This window comes from Rhinolophus sinicus, linkage group LG05, assembly GCF_036562045.2.
Source record: "Rhinolophus sinicus isolate RSC01 linkage group LG05, ASM3656204v1, whole genome shotgun sequence".
Lineage (NCBI taxonomy): Eukaryota > Metazoa > Chordata > Mammalia > Chiroptera > Rhinolophidae > Rhinolophus > Rhinolophus sinicus.
The window spans coordinates 167,159,291-167,177,684 of record NC_133755.1 but is presented as its reverse complement, the minus strand read 5'-3'; the positions used below and the strand labels follow the sequence as shown (position 1 = coordinate 167,177,684).

Below are 18,394 nucleotides of genomic sequence, written 5' to 3'. Positions count from 1 at the left end.
TCTGTCAAGTGTAAGTAAATGTTCTGGCTCTCTCCCTTAAGCTGTTAAGCTTTATCACTAATTGGCCTACTTTCTGTGTAACATGTCAAATTTGTTTCGGTCTGTATTAAAGATCACACAAAAAGACTCTCATTAGAGGTGTGTTGTACCAGCGCAGTAGCTCACTTATAGTGCTACGCACACAGTATAAATAATGGTCAAATATAGTTCAATGTCAGATATATTGCAGACTTCAAAAGATCATGTACAAGTATTAAAATTCTCAACACAGTATGTCTTTGAAGTTCACACCAGAGTGTACCTACTGCTCTAGCACAGTCGGGATCCTTTAAGGATTCAAAGCACATTATTCTTCATCTCATCAAGTCTAAGAAAAAGATAATCTTTAAACACAAAATTATCCCAACACTTTTGAAGATCTTTAGGAACCGATAATACTGGAAAATGAATGTTGCCAAATTTTAGAAAATTCAACCATGTAAAGAAATCAAATCTGACACACTGAAAAATCAAAGGTATATACAGAGTTACTTTAGTCACATAGCAATATACCCTATTTCTAGGAAATGATTCAGTCTATTAAAATTACAAGTTGTATAAAAGATTTCAAAGATAAATATATTCTCTACATATACAGTTATATGCTCCCTTCCACACAGTGAGTTAAATATGCTATTGAGATGGGGGGGGGGCGGTGTGTCATTTTCCCTTTTAGGGGAGGCCAGGAGTATGTACACAAATGTATTTGCGGAAATTTAGTATTTCTTTAAAACTCATAAAAGTCAGTGGGGAATGTTTATAATATAAAACCTGTATACTCCAAACGTCAAAGGATATTCCAAAAGAAACCGACGTTTGGAGGTAGAAAAAGAATTTCAGGAAGCCAGGCAAAAGGCTGGTTTCCAAAGTGGAAATATGAAATAGAAGGTACTCCTGGGAGAAAGAAAGGAAATACAAAGGAAGCAAATTATAACAGCAGGCCAACTCAGACAGACTGACATAAAAATGACATATGAAGTAAGCATCAGACACAAAGGTGTTAAGATGATTTCATGTGTGTGTATATATATAAAGGAGGTCAAAAACTGTACACACATTTTAAGACAGGAAAAGAAAACTCTATACTGTATTAAAATTGTAATACTCAACATATACCTGTAACAACAGATGAACACAAGTCATGTTTGACGTCTGCAATTTTAATACCATGAGTATGGCATCAGGGACAGCACTTCTCACATGGTGAAAAGCCTCCCACCTCCCAGTGTTAACATTTGAGTGGAGACAGGGTAACGTAAAAACACCCACCATTCAGAAAGGACTCTGTTCTCGTAATGGTACAGAGCGCTGCAGGCCATCTGCTGGTCCCTTAACCATTTAGTAACTGAACTGTGGATAGGTCCTGGAGTGCTCAGGGAGGGGTCAGAGTTCAAAGGCAGAGAGACATTCTTTAGGGAGATCAAAAAAGCAACTGTGCCTGATCTCTGCATTGTACACCTGTACACCTGAAGCTGAACAATAATGAATGCCAACTATAAATATATATATATATGTATGTATGTATGTATGTATGTATGTGTATATATATATATATATATATATATATATATATTTACAAGAAGCGGAGTACAGCATTAGGAATAGAAACAGTGGAAATGCAATGGCTCTGTGCGATGTCAGAGGGATAGTGGTGTGGGGAGGGGGGATCACACAGTGTGTGGGATATAAATGATAAACGTCTAAGTATTGCTTTGTCTTGTGCACCTGAAACTAATAAAATTTAAAAAAAAAGGCCCTGCCAATGTTACAGTGCAGTAAAATGTATAGGTTATAAATTCTGATTATAGCACTTAGTGAGTAGAAGCCATGTATGAAGATTATGCCTTCCTGACATCTCATAGTATCTTTCACAACACTACTTGTATAGTAAACATTCATTAAATTTTTTGTTGATTGACATTGGAAAAAAAAAGTGACTAAAGAGGATCTGTTTCATTTGCAAAAAAAAAAAAAAAAGCAACTGTGCCGACTGATGAGGAAGGATTTCAGTACTATAACAACTATCTTGTCCTTATCAGTAGTGCATGTCAACTGGATGTCAGCAATGGGTAGGAGAAAATCATCCTGGAAAGTCATCCAAACCACATGGCAGAGAACAGCATGTTATGAGTTTTAAATATCTACAAAATACACAAACCAACATTACAAAGCAAAAGAACAAACTTAAAACTGAGAAATAGTAAATATGTCAAAAGAAAGAAATCACACCCAAGGAAAGAGAAATGATGTAGGAAACGTAAAAGTTAAAAGTGATGAAGGACAGTGATTTCCGAAAGATAGGAAACAAATGAAGTGAGCCCTATGGTCTAAAGAGAGCGTTCAGGCTAGTGCACAGAGAGTTAGCCCAGGCAAAGCCCAGCAGATTCCTTCAGTAAAGGAGAAGGAAGAGTGACGCGGGGAGATCAAAGCAGCTAGTTTGCAGCACAGAGCACTAGAGAGAGCTTCACACAGAGGGAACTCTTGCGATCTTCAGAAAGTCACCCATTCCATATGTATTTTAGGATAGGTTTTCCTATTTCTGCAAAAAAAATAATTGGGATTTCTATAGCAATTACATTGAATCTGTAGATTACGTTGGGTAGTAATAACATTAAATTGTCATTAGTCTTCCAATCCATGTACACGGTATGTGCCTTCATTTATTTATGTCTTCGATTCCTTTCAGCAATGTTTTGTAGTTTTCATTGTATAAGTCTTTCATCTCCTTGGTTAAGTTAGTTTCTAAGTATCTTATTATTTTTGATGCTATTGTACATGGAATTATTTTTGTAATTTACTTTTCATATTGTTCATTGTTTATGTATAGAAATGCGACAAATTTTTGTGTGTTGACTCCGTATCCTGCTACTTTGATGAATTCATTTATTACTTTTAATAGTTTTTTTTTTTTTAAGGAATCTTTAGCATTTCTCAACTATAAGATGATATTATCTGCAAACAGGTAAGTTTGTTTCTTCCTTTACAATTTGGATGCCTTTTATTTCTTTTCTTGCCTGATTGCTCTGGCTAGAACTTCCAGTGCTATGTTGACCAGAAATGGTAAGGTGAGCAAATTTACCTTGTCCCTGATCTTCGAGGAAAATACTTTCAGTCCTTCACCATTAAGTATGATGCTGCTGTGGGTTTTTCACAAGTGGCTTTTATGTTGAGGTACTTTCCCTTCTATTCCCAGTTTGTTGAGTGTTTTTATCATGAAAGGATGTTGAAGTTTGTCAAATGCTTTCTCTGCATTAATTGAGACAGTCATGTGTTTTTTTTTTTCCTTCATTCTGTTGATGTGGTATATCACATTGATTGATTTTCATACGTTGAATAATCCTCACATTTCAGGAATAAGTCCCTCTGGGCATGGTATATGATTTGTTTACTATATTGCTGAATTCTGTTTGCTAGTATTTTGTTGATGGTTTTGGCATAAATGTTCATAAGAGATATTGATCTCTAGTTTATTTTTCCTGTACTGCCTTTATCTGGCTTTGGTATTAGGGTAATTTTGGCCTCACAGAATGAATTAGGAAGTTTTTATCGCGTTTTCAATTTTTTCAAAGTTTGAGCAAGACTGGTATAAGTTTTGCTTTAAATATTTGGTAGAATTCACCAGTACAACTAACAAGTCCAGCCTTTTTCTTTGTTGGGATATATTTGATTACTGATTCAGTTTCCTTAATATTTACAAATCTGTTCAGATTTTCTATTCATAATTTAGTCTGGTAGGTTTTGTGTTTCTAGGAATTTGTCCACTTCATCTAGGTTGTCCAATTTGATAGTATACAGTTTTTCATAGTACTCATAATCACTTTTATTTGTGTAGAATTGCTGTGTTTCCCTGAAAATAAGACCTAGCCGGACCATCACCTCTAATGTGTCTTTTGGAGAAAAAATTAATATAAGACCAGGTCTTATATAATATAATACCAGGTCTTATATAAGACCAGGTATAATATAATATAATATAATATAATATAATATAATATAATATAATATAATATAATATAATACCAGGTCTTATCTTAATTTTTGCTCCAAAAGACACATTAGAGTTGATGGTCTGGCTAGGTTTTATTTTCAGGGAAACATGGTGATAGTAATGTCCCTACTTTTATTTCTGATTTTAGTAATTTGAGTTTTCTCTTTTCTTTTGTTCATCCATCTAGCTAAAAGTTTGTGAATTTTGTTGAGCTTTTCAAAAAAGCAATATTTGGTTTCATTGATTTTTCTCTGTTGTTTTTCTATTCTCTATTTTACTTATTTCTGCTCTGATTTTTATCATTTATTGTCTTCTGTTAGCTTTGGGTTTTATGGTTGGTAACAATAGCACTAGTTTGGCGCAGTGAGTCCTCCAATCCTTTTGGGTAATTTTCTTTGTCATTGGGTAGTTTTTCATGCACAATATTTAAGAAAAAAAAAAAAAGATGAACATAACTAAAACAAAAACTAAACTATCTGAGGAAAAAATACACAAGAAAAGTACTAATGATAGATTAGATATTAAAGAAGATTAATGAATTGAAGAGACAGCAATAGAAATTATCCAAAATAAAACGTTAAAAAACTGAAAACGAACAGAGCATCAGTGAACTCTAGGACAACTTCAACCAATCTAAGCGTTATTGGTGCCATCAAAGGAGGAACTGGAGCTAGCCAAAAAAAATATTTGAAGTATGGTCAAAATTTTAAAAATTTCAATGTGAACTAAAAACCCATGGATTCAATAATTTCAATGAGCCCCAAACTCAAAAACCATGAAGAAAATCATATCAAGGAACAGCATAAGGAAATGAGTCAAAAGTAGTGGTAAAAGAAAATCTTAAGAGCCAGCAGAGAAACAAAGAAAAGAAAAACAACAAATTTCTCATCAAAAACAATGCAAGTGAACGGTCAACATCATTAAAGGACTAAGAGAAAAAAAAAAAAAATCTGTCAAGCTAAAATTCTACACCTAATTAAAATACCTTAAAAAATACCCCAATAAACTTTAATTTAGAAAAAGGAAAGAAAAATGAAAATGGTATAAACAGCTTTTTTACATTTAAAAAAAAAAAACAAAGACTGAAAGCATTCATCAGTAGAAAATATTCACCACAATAAAAAACATAAAATAAGACTTTTAGGCACAAGAGAAAATGATACCAGATAGAAAAATGGATTTATACAAAGAAATAAAGAAAAATTAAAGTAGTGACTATATGGTTAAATATACAACTTATTTTAATCTTTGAATATCTTTTTAACATAATTAACTGCTTACACAAACAAGTAATGTAGTAAGGTTTATAACACACATAAAGGTCAAATGTACGAAAATAATAGCAAAGGTGAGAGGTGGAAACATATACCATTACAATGTTTTTGTATTAAATGTAGACTGGTATAATATCAAAATAAGGTAGCATATAATAAGTTAAAGGTGTGTACTATAAACTGTGACCACCAAAAGAACAAAACCAGGAGATATAACTAAAAGCCAACAAAGGAGGTAAACAGAATTTAAGAAAAAAACACAATGTATTCAAAATACAGCAGAAGAAGAAAAAAAGGAACACAGAAAACATAGAACTAAGAGAAAACAAATAGCAAGATAATAGATTTCAATCTAGAATTATTAGTAATCACATTAACTATAAATGGTCCAAACACCCCAATTAAAAGGCACAGATTGTGAGATCGAATAAAAAGTATGATACAACTATAGGCTATCTACAAGAAACCCATTTTATATAGAAAGACACAAATAATAAAAAGATGAAAAATATATAGCATGGTAACATTAATCAAAACATTCTTAAAAGTAGATTTCAGAACAAAGATTATTATAAGGGACTGGAAAATATAATTTCATAATGATAAAAAGTAATTCATTGAGATGCTGTAACAATCCTAAACTTTTGTTAGTACATGAAGTAAGACCAGATAGAACTATAAGAATCAATAGGTAAATTTACAAATATAAGATAGTAACATCTCTCTCAATAATTGATAGAACAAGCTGACCAAAAATTAGTAAGGCTATAAAACCTATAGCATATAGAATAATATGTATCAAAATTGACTTAACTGACATTTATAGAACACTCTGTCACAACAGAATGCACATTCTTTTCAAGAACACAAATGATATTTATCAAGCTAGACCATAATCTTAGACATAGAATAAGCCCCAATAAATTTAAAATAATCTAAGTCATACAAAGTATGTTCTCTGACCAATGGAATTACAATAAATAAATATAACTAACAAAAAATCCTGGAAAATTTTCAAGATATCTGGAATCTAAATAAAATGAGTAAGATTAACCAATGTGTTAAAGAAGAAATAGAAAAGGAAGTTACAAAGCCTTTGAATTGAATGAAAATGGAAACACAACATATTAAAATTTAGAGGATGCCAGTAAAGCACAAGGTAGGGGAAATTTTATGGCACAAAATACCTGTATTAAAGTCAAAGTCTCAAAAGAAGGTACTCAGTTTCCACCTTAAGAAACCAGGGAAAAAAAAAAAGCAAGTTAAATCTAAAGTAAATAAAGTAAGAAAATAAAGATTAGAGCAAATTAATAGAAATAGAAAACAGAAAAATTATAGGAAGAAAATCAATGAATCAAAAATCCAGTTCTCTGAGATCATCATCAGAATTGATTGAACTCTAGTCAGACTGATCAGGAACATAAGAGAGAAGACACAAACTACCAATATCAGGAATGAAAGGCGGGGACATCACTGCTGATCTTATAGACATGAAAAGAACAATAAGGAAATATTATAAACAACTCTATGCCCATATATTCAATAACTTAGATGAAATGGATTGATTCCTTGAAGGATACAAACTAAGAATACTCGTTAAGGAAGGGATAGATTGGATTGGAAATATTGAATGTCCTTGTATCTATTAAAAGCAAGTGAATTTTACATTAAAAACCTTTCCAGAAAGAAAACTCCAGGCCCAAATGTCTTTACTGGTGAAGTATACTAAATATTTAAGGAAGAAATAATACTAATTCTGTACTACCTGCTAACAACATAGATGAGTATCAAAATAATTATGATTAGTTGAAGAAGCCATACAAAAGGTATACATAGCTTATGATTCCATTTATATAAAACTCTAGAAAATGCAAACTAATCTATAGTGACAGAAAACATAATAGTGGTTGCCTGGGGACTAAAGTCCAGAAGGGACAGAAGGAAGGGATCAACAAGGGATCAAGAAAACATTTGTGAATGGTAGATCTGTTCATTATCTTGATTGTCTTGATGCTTTCATGTGTGTAAATGTACATGAAAACTTATCAAGACACATCCTTTAAATATATGCAATTTATTGTATGTCAAATTTACATCAATAAACCTATTTTTAAAAAAGAAAGGAAAGAAAACAAGCCCAGGGATTTTAAAAGGCAAATTAAGGAAATTCCAAAGATCACTTTGTGATAATAATATTATATTATCTGTTCCTAGAGTAATAATACATAAATTAAATCTATATTCTATGATATATTGGATTACCACATCATAAGCAATAAAACATACTTGGTCTACAATACTCATAGTGTGCCTTTCATCTGTACCTATTCCTGGTAAATTAAATACCCTGCATAATTTGGATTTGGGAAAAAGTAAACATTATCATTATATATAATAAAAGTAGTCCATAATTCTATTAAAATGTATTTTATAATCCAATTATTAACAGAAAATTAACAAAATAACTTCTTTAAAACTTAAAAGCAAACACATTCCTTGCAAAGATGACAAAATTATTGTTTTTTAATTTTTAAGTCAATGAACAAAATTACGTGACACAATAAAAAACATGTAAGAGTAGAAAAGAAAACTTTATATGCTATCCAGCCATTAGAGACTTTTAAGGGGAAAAAAAGCAGCAGAATCTTACACACACACACACACACACACACACACACACACACACTCATATAGTCTTTAATTAGATTATTTTCACTGTAAGGTTGTTAACATTTTAATAAAATAAGGATCTGAAATTTTGCCATTGTTTTCTTCAAGCATGCTGTTCAGGGTAAGGACATAATTTTATTCATAGTGTGAGGTAGTTTATTTATGCAATGTGCAATCAGCCTGCCTTCTTAAGTGATGTCAGCCAATACCCCAATATCCTGAAGCAATCAAATATGAATAGAATTACAAAATTGACTTAATTTGGGTTAGAGGCATTTTGAGCCATACTCTTCAGAAATATCAAATATGTAAGGAAATAAATTCCAATCTTAAAGTATTATTAAATTTAAAATTGTTAAAGCCAGATTGTTATGTTGACCTTTTATTCTCTTGATTTTATTAGAATTATTTAATTGGGCATTTAACTTTAAAAGTTCAATGTGTATCTATTTTTCTCAATACTTTATGCTTATTTGAATCAATAAGACTTAGTTTCTATTCTCAAAAACAAAATAAATGAGAATAAGTATACACAATAAGAAAAAAATCAAAGGTAAAAGTGAAAGGGTTAAAGCAAAGTTAAAAACAAATTATCAGCACAGAAGAGGAGGAGGATTTGCTTCCAATTTAGAAAATCAATGAAGGCTTCATGGAAAAGCAGGTCTTAATATATTGATTGAATTGGGGGTTTGGGTGAGAGCAACTATACACAGAAAAGAGGATGGGAAGAGGCACAAAAGTAGAAAAGTGTCTCTTTTCTGGAAGAATGTAAATAGTATGTTAGTATTTGATTGATACAGAGAACAAAAAGGAGCTAAAGCTGGTTGGGGCTCTGACAGCTAACTAGCTCTCTCTCTCTCTCTCTCTCTCTCTCTCTCTCTCTCTCTCTCTCTCTCGCCCTCCCTCTCGCCCTCCCTTTTTCCCCTCCCTCCCTCCCACCCTCTGTCCCTTCTTTTTTCCAAACAAAAAAGCAGGAGCATCCTATCAATGGAATGGTGTGTTACGATTACTAACAACATTACATATAAAGTAAATTGGATAAGAAACACCCTTCAGTAAAGGCAAAGGAATGAGAATATTTTTTCAGTGGTTCTGCCTGGAATTAACAAAGGCCCAAACTGGAAGATGTGAAGGAAGAAAATGAATTGATGAGCCAGAGTAGAGAAGCAATTTGAAGGGAAAATTAAAAGAACATGGAAATCAACTGGATAGGATGGCAAAGGAGAGCTGAAGCTCAAAGATGACTGCTCTTTAGATTTAAGATGTCAGGGAAGTGCTAGTAAGATTCTCTAAAATGAACACAGAAAATAGATACATTTGGGAGAAGAAATGACCTCCGTTTTGGACATATTTAACTTAGAGTAGATGAGTACATGATCCAAGAGGATCTGTCCACTTGAACTTGGGCTCAATTCCATTATTAGGACCACGGATGCGAACTGTCATCTAAATCACAAATGATTATTTTAAACGATCAAATGAGAGAGAAGAAAGGAGAGCAAAGTAAGACCAGTGGAGAATGACTGAACTTGGAGGGTAGGAGAAAGAAAACAAAACAGGGGCAGATCCAAAGAAAGAACTCCGGGAAAAGACAAGAGAGGGTAAATTTAGCTGGAGTGATATGTGTTTTTCTATAGGCAGCTGAACCCTCTTGAGAGAGAGAAAGGAACAAACCGGGAGAGCAGAAGAGGACAGCAGTGTACACAAGCTGCTAGGACCCCAAGCTTCTGTCATTTCCCAGGATGTGACACCTTCCAGCAGCAAAGCTGATGTTTATAAAGAGTAAGCACAAAGCAGGCTATGCAAAAACATGAGTGTCCATGATGACTTAAATAAAAATTCATGAAAGAAACAACAGGTCTACAGGACCCAGACCCTAGCACATAGTACATGCACAGTTTCCAATAAACGTTTTTACTTTTCTTTTCTTACACAACTCCAACTACTTTCCTCATAACCTCATTCTTTGTCTATGGTGCAAATCAGTCCTGAATCGCTCCTAGACTTTGACCCAAGGTGGAGCAAGCATGTGGTTTTGCCTCTAATTTCTAATTAATTCAATGTAATAGTATGTGGAAAGGCCCTGTTGGCAGTGTAAGCAGTACAGCCTTCATCTATGACCTTGACTATCTGGTTAAAGTCTCACTGTTTCTGGCTCATACCTGGGGCAAAGGCAGGCAAAACAGTCCACAATTCTTCCTGCTTTCTTTCCTTTTGTCAGGGGATCCTCGAGGTTTGGTGAACTGGAGCCTTTTTCATTAATTGATAACTAACCTAGATACATTTCCTACCCTCAGATTCAATAGATAGCTCCTCGGAATATCCTCCTACGCAGGACTACTCAGAAACAAATGCTGTAGAAAGTCTGCAGATGAAGACAACAGAGAGGCTCTGAGTTTACCTTGACCTCTGAGAATCTGCATAGAATCTGTGGATGGAAGTCACATACCGCAGACTGAGAGTGAGGAAAGGGGGGCAGAATGGGCACACTGATCTTTTGAGAACTTTGGCTGAAGTAATATATGCAATTCTGATATTCATCAGGTCACAAGGATGGAATAAAAATAATTACAAAATATTTGGACTATCGCATTCATTTTAACACCAGCCAAATACATATATATATATATATGTATATATATATATATATATGTATATATATGTATATATATATATACACACACACACACACATATATATATATTTGGCTGGTGAATATATATAAAATGGTGACTATATATATAAAATATATAAAATGAATGTGATATATATTTGTTTACTTTAAAAATGTACCATATGTTAATTCAGCTATACAAATTAGCATGGTTATAAGCCCCAGAACCTGGAGTTAATTAACTTAGACCTACCCTGGGAAGAAATGTTAATAAAATTTCAAAGCACCGGGTGGATCCTTCTTACAACAACATAACATATCTTATTTGTCAAGGGTGAAAGGGAGAATGATTAGTAATATTTCTATCCAATCTTTCACATTATACAAATCATATCAAAGGTATATTTTTAATCTGCCTTGGATACAATTTTTAGTTATTTTTTCTCACATTAAGCTATGTAATAAGTTTATAGATTATTTAATCCCTTGATTTAAATAATGTGATCTGAAAATGTCAAAGAAATATTAAAGTCAATTAAAATATTTATAAATTGTCACTTTTGATTGGGGCAATATTCATTTGCTCATCTATAAGCATTAGCAACAATGCTACTAGTTTCAAAGTACAAATGTGTTTATGTTTTTAAGTAACAACAAAGTAGAAATTCCATGAGTTTATAAATTTAAATATTTTCAGTCTACTTCTTCTACTCCACTAGTAATGCTACAGAGTAAACTTGGGGAACCATTTTACCTACAAAACTAAATAAACTAAAAATTAGGTGATTTAAAAAAAAATGATTTTACTGCCAGAGATGATTCTTAAACCATGTCAAATTTTAATGAATATTAAACAAATGCTCAAATTAAGATTATTTCAAAGGGAGAACTGATGGCAGATCCCACAAAGACTAATAGGATACTTCTACCCCCACTACACAGAGATTTTGGCTAGATTTTTATATTTAAAAATATCAACATTTATAGAATGCCAAGTGTTGCGCTATGTTCAGAGGGCCTCTTCCGTCTGGCTCTCAATCTCTATCTACTTCTGAGTCAGAGGATTTTATGGCCGCACTGACACATCAGGTTTCCAGTTCAACTCAATTAAATTACACACACAATATTAAACAACATTGTGCCAGGCCCTGAAAAGAATTCAAAAATGAACAAGGCGAGGAAGGTATTTAGAAAATTATCATTGAATTTTATTTACACATTTTTTTTTGGCTTTCCAGACATGGTGGCATCATCTCCAGGACATCATAGCACATCTTACCACTTCAGCTGAAGATCAGAAATTTGGTTTTTGTAATCTTTGACCTCAGTCACCTTACTGATCCTCTCTGCACCCACCCACATCCCCCACTCTAAAAATGGTCCTCACTATCTTCCAGAGTTCCCAGAATCAGGCATTCCCCCATTACCTCAGAGAGCCATGTATTTCTTGCTACCCTGATTCTTAATTCCGCATGAATTCCATGCCAGCAATTGTCAAATTATACCTCATAAATCATCATTCTGATCATTAAAACCATCTGTGTTTCCCCATGACATATAGTTTCAGTTCCTTAATCTGTCCCTCATTCTGCTGCATTCTCATCTGAGATCATTTACATGCCAGTACATTCATACACAGCCTCTCTATCCCAGCCAACTGGGTGACAGCCTGTGCCCCAAACATTCCCATTGCCCACACTGACCATCTCGCTAACCTGTGCCTTTCGAAACTGGGGAATTGGTTGTTAGGTGGAGGTTAGAAAGACCGGCTCAAGTTCAAAGTCATCTTCCTTTCCTCTAACTCATACAGCCCTCATTTTAGGAATCTGATGGTTTCTCTAATCAATCTAACCTCATGCCAACACATGGTTCCTTCTATTATTTCCAACAGGCTCCCCCTAACAAATGTAGAATTACCGTATGTTTCCTGGTTACTTCTGTATGAGTGTTAGGTACACCCCACATCAGATTACATATCCCTGCAGAAAAGGTAGCATGTGTCACAATTCCTTGTCCTCTAGACCAGGGGTGTCCAAACTGCGGCCCACGATCCATTTTTTCTTGGCCCGCAGCAAATTCCAAAAACATATTTAGTTTACTTAAATAAACCAGGTGAGGCAATACATACTTCACCTTGAGTGAGTGGCCCGGCTGTTTGTGTATTTTACCGAACATGGCCCTTGGTGAAAAACGTTGAAAAAATGTTTGGACACCCCTGTTCTAGACCTTGAGCGTGAGAAGTGCTCATTAAACAGTTAAGAATTGAACATAAAAAATAAGCTTTCCTCTGGGGAAGTTTCTGTCACTGAAGCTCACTTTTTAAATCTGTTAATTGACCTGAGTTGTTGAGTTCCACAGAGGTCACCTGGGAAAATCATAGAACTCAGTGTGGACCCTGGGTTGTGTTCTCCTCTGCTCTGCCTCTTACCTCTGTCTGCCTTTGTCTGAGGAGCTGTGAGGACTGGACCCGCAGCTATAAAAGTAACCTTCCTATGGTGTTGTTCTCTTTAGAGGGGACTTCTGTTCTGATCTCTAAAGGTAGAGGGACATATTATCTACCAACCACAGTTGCATGGTTTCATTTAACCAGCTCTTTCTTGGATTTCAGATAACAAAGAACCCACTTAATTTAATCCTCAGTAAGTTATTTATCCTTCTATATTATTGATCATAATTCATTGATCATAAGTTTTTGTAATACTCATGTTTTCAAATTTTTGTATAGACAAATATGTTGATCTTTTTTGAGAATTCTATAAACTTTAGATATTTAAATTAATTAATCAGTAAAGGTAAACTTCAGCATTATGAAATACATTTAATTCTGTTTTGCAAAGAAATCTAATGATGTTTCATCATCATTAAGAATCTAGAAGGTTGCATACTTCTTGTTAGTTTAACAAAGTATCTGTTTGTTTCATCTTCATTTCAATGTGCTATTGGAAGTGAAACAAACTTTTGTGATTATAAACCCCAAATCTTGTTCCTATTTCAAACTGCCTATCAAAGTTCCAAATATTTTAGCATTTAAAGTGCAAGCATTAACATTTCTAACAACTATTAACCTTTAAATTGCATGTTTTCTTTCCTCTCTTTTGAATTATCCATGACCTACATAGCACTTACATTTAATACTTCCAAGAAGTTCAAATTTTTGTCTTGGTATTGCTATAAATCTTTCTAGTGGCATCTAACAAGTGAAAGTATCTTGGCATGTCTATTAATTTACAAATTAATTAATTTAGATTGGTTTATAATTTCTAATTGTCATTAGATACTTATGAGAGTTATAATTTGTGACAGTAGTTCTGACAACAAACATATTGTTCCCAAAGATGAAAATTTTTTTAAATGATAACTTCAATTAGGAAAATAAATAAAATCAAATTTTTAAACATTTAACTATAACAAAATTCCCTCATTTATTATGGACTCACTGGAATTTTTTTAAAAAATGTGATAAAGTCATGGAAGTTTGGAGCTGGGGGAAAAATAAAGCAGAGAAGAGAAGGCAGAGCATGTTGGATTGGGAGCAATTTTAATTAGATGGACTTTCAGTTAAAGAAGAGAAAATTGAATGCCAGGAGAGAAAAATGACATGTTCACTGTCAGAAAAAAAAACGGTGCCAGAGCAAACCCTATAATAGAGATTTCATTCTTCCTGATACAGAGAAATAGAGAATACATAAAATAGAAATATGATAATCTAATGTAAAAACTGACAGCTCAGTTAGCTGGCTTAATGGGGGGGGATCAAAGTCATATTTACTTATGAATTTGGTCAAAACTGGACATAGATTATTCCATTTTCTCAGTTGTAACATCTCAGTTTTTGAACTTTGCCAACGGTGATCAGATCAGAAAGGGAGGGAGAACTGGGCCTCAATCAAATTCAGAAGGAATGAAAACCAAGCCAGGTAACGAAACCATGAACTACTTTAATAAGCAAATGGTGAATTCTTATTATGTGCTAGCCATCATGCTAGGCAAAGGCCAGACATGGACATTATCTCCACTCTGACACATAATTTTAGGGAATAAAAGAGATGTGCTATAGGTGGCAGCTCTAGGAGAATAAAGAGTCTATGAGATGGCCATTTTCAAAGGCTCTGAAGACTTTGTCCTTCATTTCCGTATCCAAGACCACGTTAGAGTTGGTTGTATTTATTGGATGTTTAACCATAAGGTGTGGTAAAATGGCATATAAAAACTTACTCTAAATGTCCTCAGTGTATGTCAAATGACAATTACACTGGGGCCTTGCTAGACTTTGATCCCTAGGTCCCAAGATACGTGACACATTGTTTTTATCTATGACTTTGCCTGGCATCTATGACTAGTCCTTCAGAAAAACTTAGAGGAAAAACATTATCAATGTGATTGATAATGAACGTCATATCCTGTCATATAATGCTGCAGCAAAATCTAGTGATTTGATATTTAATGCTCAGTAGATCGTATCTAGCAAAGACTAGATTTTTGTATGACTATTTACCTTTACTCTTCTATTTTCATAAATATACATATACACTTTTATTGATATAATTCAACTTAGATGTTTTCTGGAAAAAAACAAACATGTTAGAAATAACGCTATCATCTCAAAAAGAAATAGGAAGTGCCAGCAAGGAAAGAGTTAGCATCTTACCAGCAGGGACCTTTATCTGTATCACATGTTTTATGGTATCTGGTTTGATCAGTTTCTGTATGGGAGTTAACAATTTCATCTCTTTCAGGATATAAACTTTTTAAAGTCAAAGATTTTCCCCAAGCTACTTCAGAGTTGTGAATCTTCAATGTGCATTAATTACAACCACTATCATGCGGGGTCTCTGCTCCCGCTCCCCGCACAAGAACGCAGGATATGCTGAGGCCAAAAAGGAACAACAACAGAGCCAAAGATAGGAGAGTCATACCACTATATTCTCGCTGGGATGGAGGATGGTTTTGACACAAAAGCAAACATCCACCAATACCCCAAAAGGTGGTCTTCCTGCACCCCAGTCTCCCCAGCAGCCAGGGGAGACACAGGAAGTAGGATCCACGTGTCCGCAATCCACCATCCATGCTTGCTAACCCCACTTGCTAGCCTCAATCCGTTGTTTGCTTCTCTGACAACCAACTAACTTGCTAGCCACAATCCGCCCTGGCTAGCAGAACCATGGCAGTTATATTAGTGGCTAATGGCTAACCGGTTACAGCTGATGGTCACCCAGCCACAGCAGACGGCCATCTAATAACCGAGCCTGCACGTTTCCATGTGAGGCCAAGAGCCTGGAAACTGCTCTCTGGGACTCTGTCCCGACAATCGCCATTGTCTAAAATTTGTTTTGTATGTGTATTAAAATTTTTTTGCAACCCTGTTATAATCTCTTATTTAATCACTCTCATTCATTCATTAAATAAACATTTCTGAGTGTGCACTACATATTACCAAGGAGTCAGTCATGGTACTAAGGATTCAATAGTGTATAAAATAGAAAAATCGCTGCCTTTGTTGAACTTACATTCTATTAGGGAGACATATAAATACACATAATTTTTTAAAGTTAAATATATAGTACGTTAAATTTAAAAAAAAAATAATGAGGAAAAATAAAGCAGCAAAGTAAAACAGAGTTTTTTTTTTGGTTTGGACAGGAAAGTGGCGGCTGAGATTTTAAACCAGTTGGCCAAAGAAGTTGACATGAGAAAATGGCATTCAGGTAACTACCTAAAAGAAGTGCAGGAGAAAAACCACATAAGAATCTGGGGGAAGAGCTTTCCAGCAGAGGAAACAGCAAGTGCAAAGGCCCTGAAGTAGGAACAATCCTGGGGTATCCCAGGGAGTAAAAAGGAAGCTAGTGTGTGAACAAAGGGTGGTAGAATCAGAAAAGCAAAAGAGGCCTGATATGGTAGGGCCTTGTAAGACTTGGATCTATAAGAATGGAAGTCATTAAAAAATGTTGAAATCACCTGACTTACACTGATATGCAGCAGGAGTGCAATGCTGTTGAAATCATTTCAGTATATAGCATAGTATCTGAAATTTAAGTTAATAAAATGAATGGATTATCTGCCAGGTAGCTGGAAGCCTACTTATGAGAGAGGACAGAAAACTAGGAACTAGAAGAATCACAGACATGGAAATAAGCGTGGGAGTGGAGTTCATGGAGGGAAAGAGTTTAAATACTAGGAATCAGTGAACAGAAGTCCAGTGTGGGATTTTTCAGGCAAGGAAGGAGGTGGACAAATAGGCATCCAAAATGTAAAACTCTAGTTAAAAAGAATTTACTACCCACCGCTCACAGGCCTAGCTGGAAGAACGTAATGATCCCTGTGACGTGGTTTTGGCAACTGACATACTCTCATAGCTGGAATAAATTCTATAAATTGTTTAAGTTCAAATAATATCTCATGGTCTGTGCTATTAATAAGGGGGTATTTCTAGAGAAATAAAAATAGGCCAATGGAAAAAAATAATAACGAGGTACATAAACAGACACAATAAACACCATCCCAGGACAACATTGATTCCATGAAGCTAGGCTCTGTATGATTCCTTGGAGTAAACATTAATAACATGAACTACATATTTATATAGATTCAACTTTTTAGAGTCATTTCATGTCTGATATCATCTGATTAAAGGATTTTAGTTGTTGGAATGGGGCAGATGCAAATTAGGGAAATACCATTAAACTCTCTCCTGTCCTCCCTCCCTAAGTCAGTCTCTCTCTCTCTCCCTCTGGCTCTCTCCCTCCCTCCTTCTCTCCCCGTCTCCCTCTTCCTCCACCCCACTCCCGTCATTATTGGGGCCAGCCAGATGTGGCCCTAATTGGAAATCATTGGAGCTCTGCCTCTTTTGTAAGGAAGCTGCTACCTTTCCGAGTGCGCGTGGCAAGCAGACGCTTGAAGGAGAGGAGGGGCGGGAAGGGGTGAAAGATTCACCGACGGAAGCCAGGAGAAGTGCAGCCCAGCAGCTGAAGCTGGAGCTCTGGGAAGGAGGTGGGTCGGGCCTGGGGGGGGAGTAGGAGCAAGAATCTCCTGGGTCGCGCAGAAGATAGCGAATTTTCGAGGCGGCTAGCCAGCTCAACTCCTGCCCTGGCAGAGTTTGCTACAGGACAGCAGCCCTGGGACTCGTGGGAAGGCCCAGGAGTAAGGTCAGGGGTGGAATGGGGAGGCAGAGAGGTCCCTTACTCTTTAGATTTGTCCCAGCCTTGCGCAGAGTAGATACGATTCACCTCTTTCTTTTTGGCTTGTTTGGAGGTCATAGCAAAGGCAGGCTGAGCTCAGTTGGGAAGGCAATGGTCTCTGCGACCCCGGCTCCGCGTCTACCGTTGCCGGGAGACGGCGTGCGCGCGACCTGCCGACGCCGTGCGGGGTCCGCGGGCTCCCGCCCCGGCGGCTCTGAGGCCGCGAGTGGGGGCAAGAACGCCGAGAGCTCAAGTCTCCACATCCAGGTGGAATCCTAGGGGTTGGGCGTTTGCGGAGAGAAACCCGGAGCCCTAGTCACCGACTTGACAGTAGGATTGATGGGCAGCTCTGATTAAATTGCAGTTCTTCTATCAGACCAACTCTGCCTAGCTTTGCCCTTAGGAACCATAGACATATATTGATTCTCTTGGATTTTTAGCTATTTGGAGACGTATTTTATGCGAGGTTCTCTTTCCCCAGGTCTTCTCTCTGCTGTCCTCCAATAATGACTAAAGAGACATTAGGCCCACACAAAATTTGCCAATGGCTTGAATGCAGTGGGTGCAAGGATTGCTTAAGGATTGATAATGATGATGTCTATGATTAAACAAGTCCGGTGTCTTGATTGTTTAT

General features: G+C 35.6%; 1 protein-coding gene across 1 annotated transcript in view; it reads right to left on the bottom strand.

The window, feature by feature from the left end:
* ADGB (androglobin) overlaps positions 1–18,035 on the bottom strand; it is a 140,820-nt gene extending 122,785 nt beyond the window's left edge. Inside the window, exon 1 of the mRNA XM_074333688.1 lies at positions 17,765–18,035. Within this exon, the coding sequence (XP_074189789.1) occupies positions 17,765–17,838 (74 nt within the window). The 5' untranslated portion in view covers positions 17,839–18,035. The remainder of the gene's footprint in view (positions 1–17,764) is intronic.
* Between the last annotated feature and the right edge of the window lie 359 nt (positions 18,036–18,394).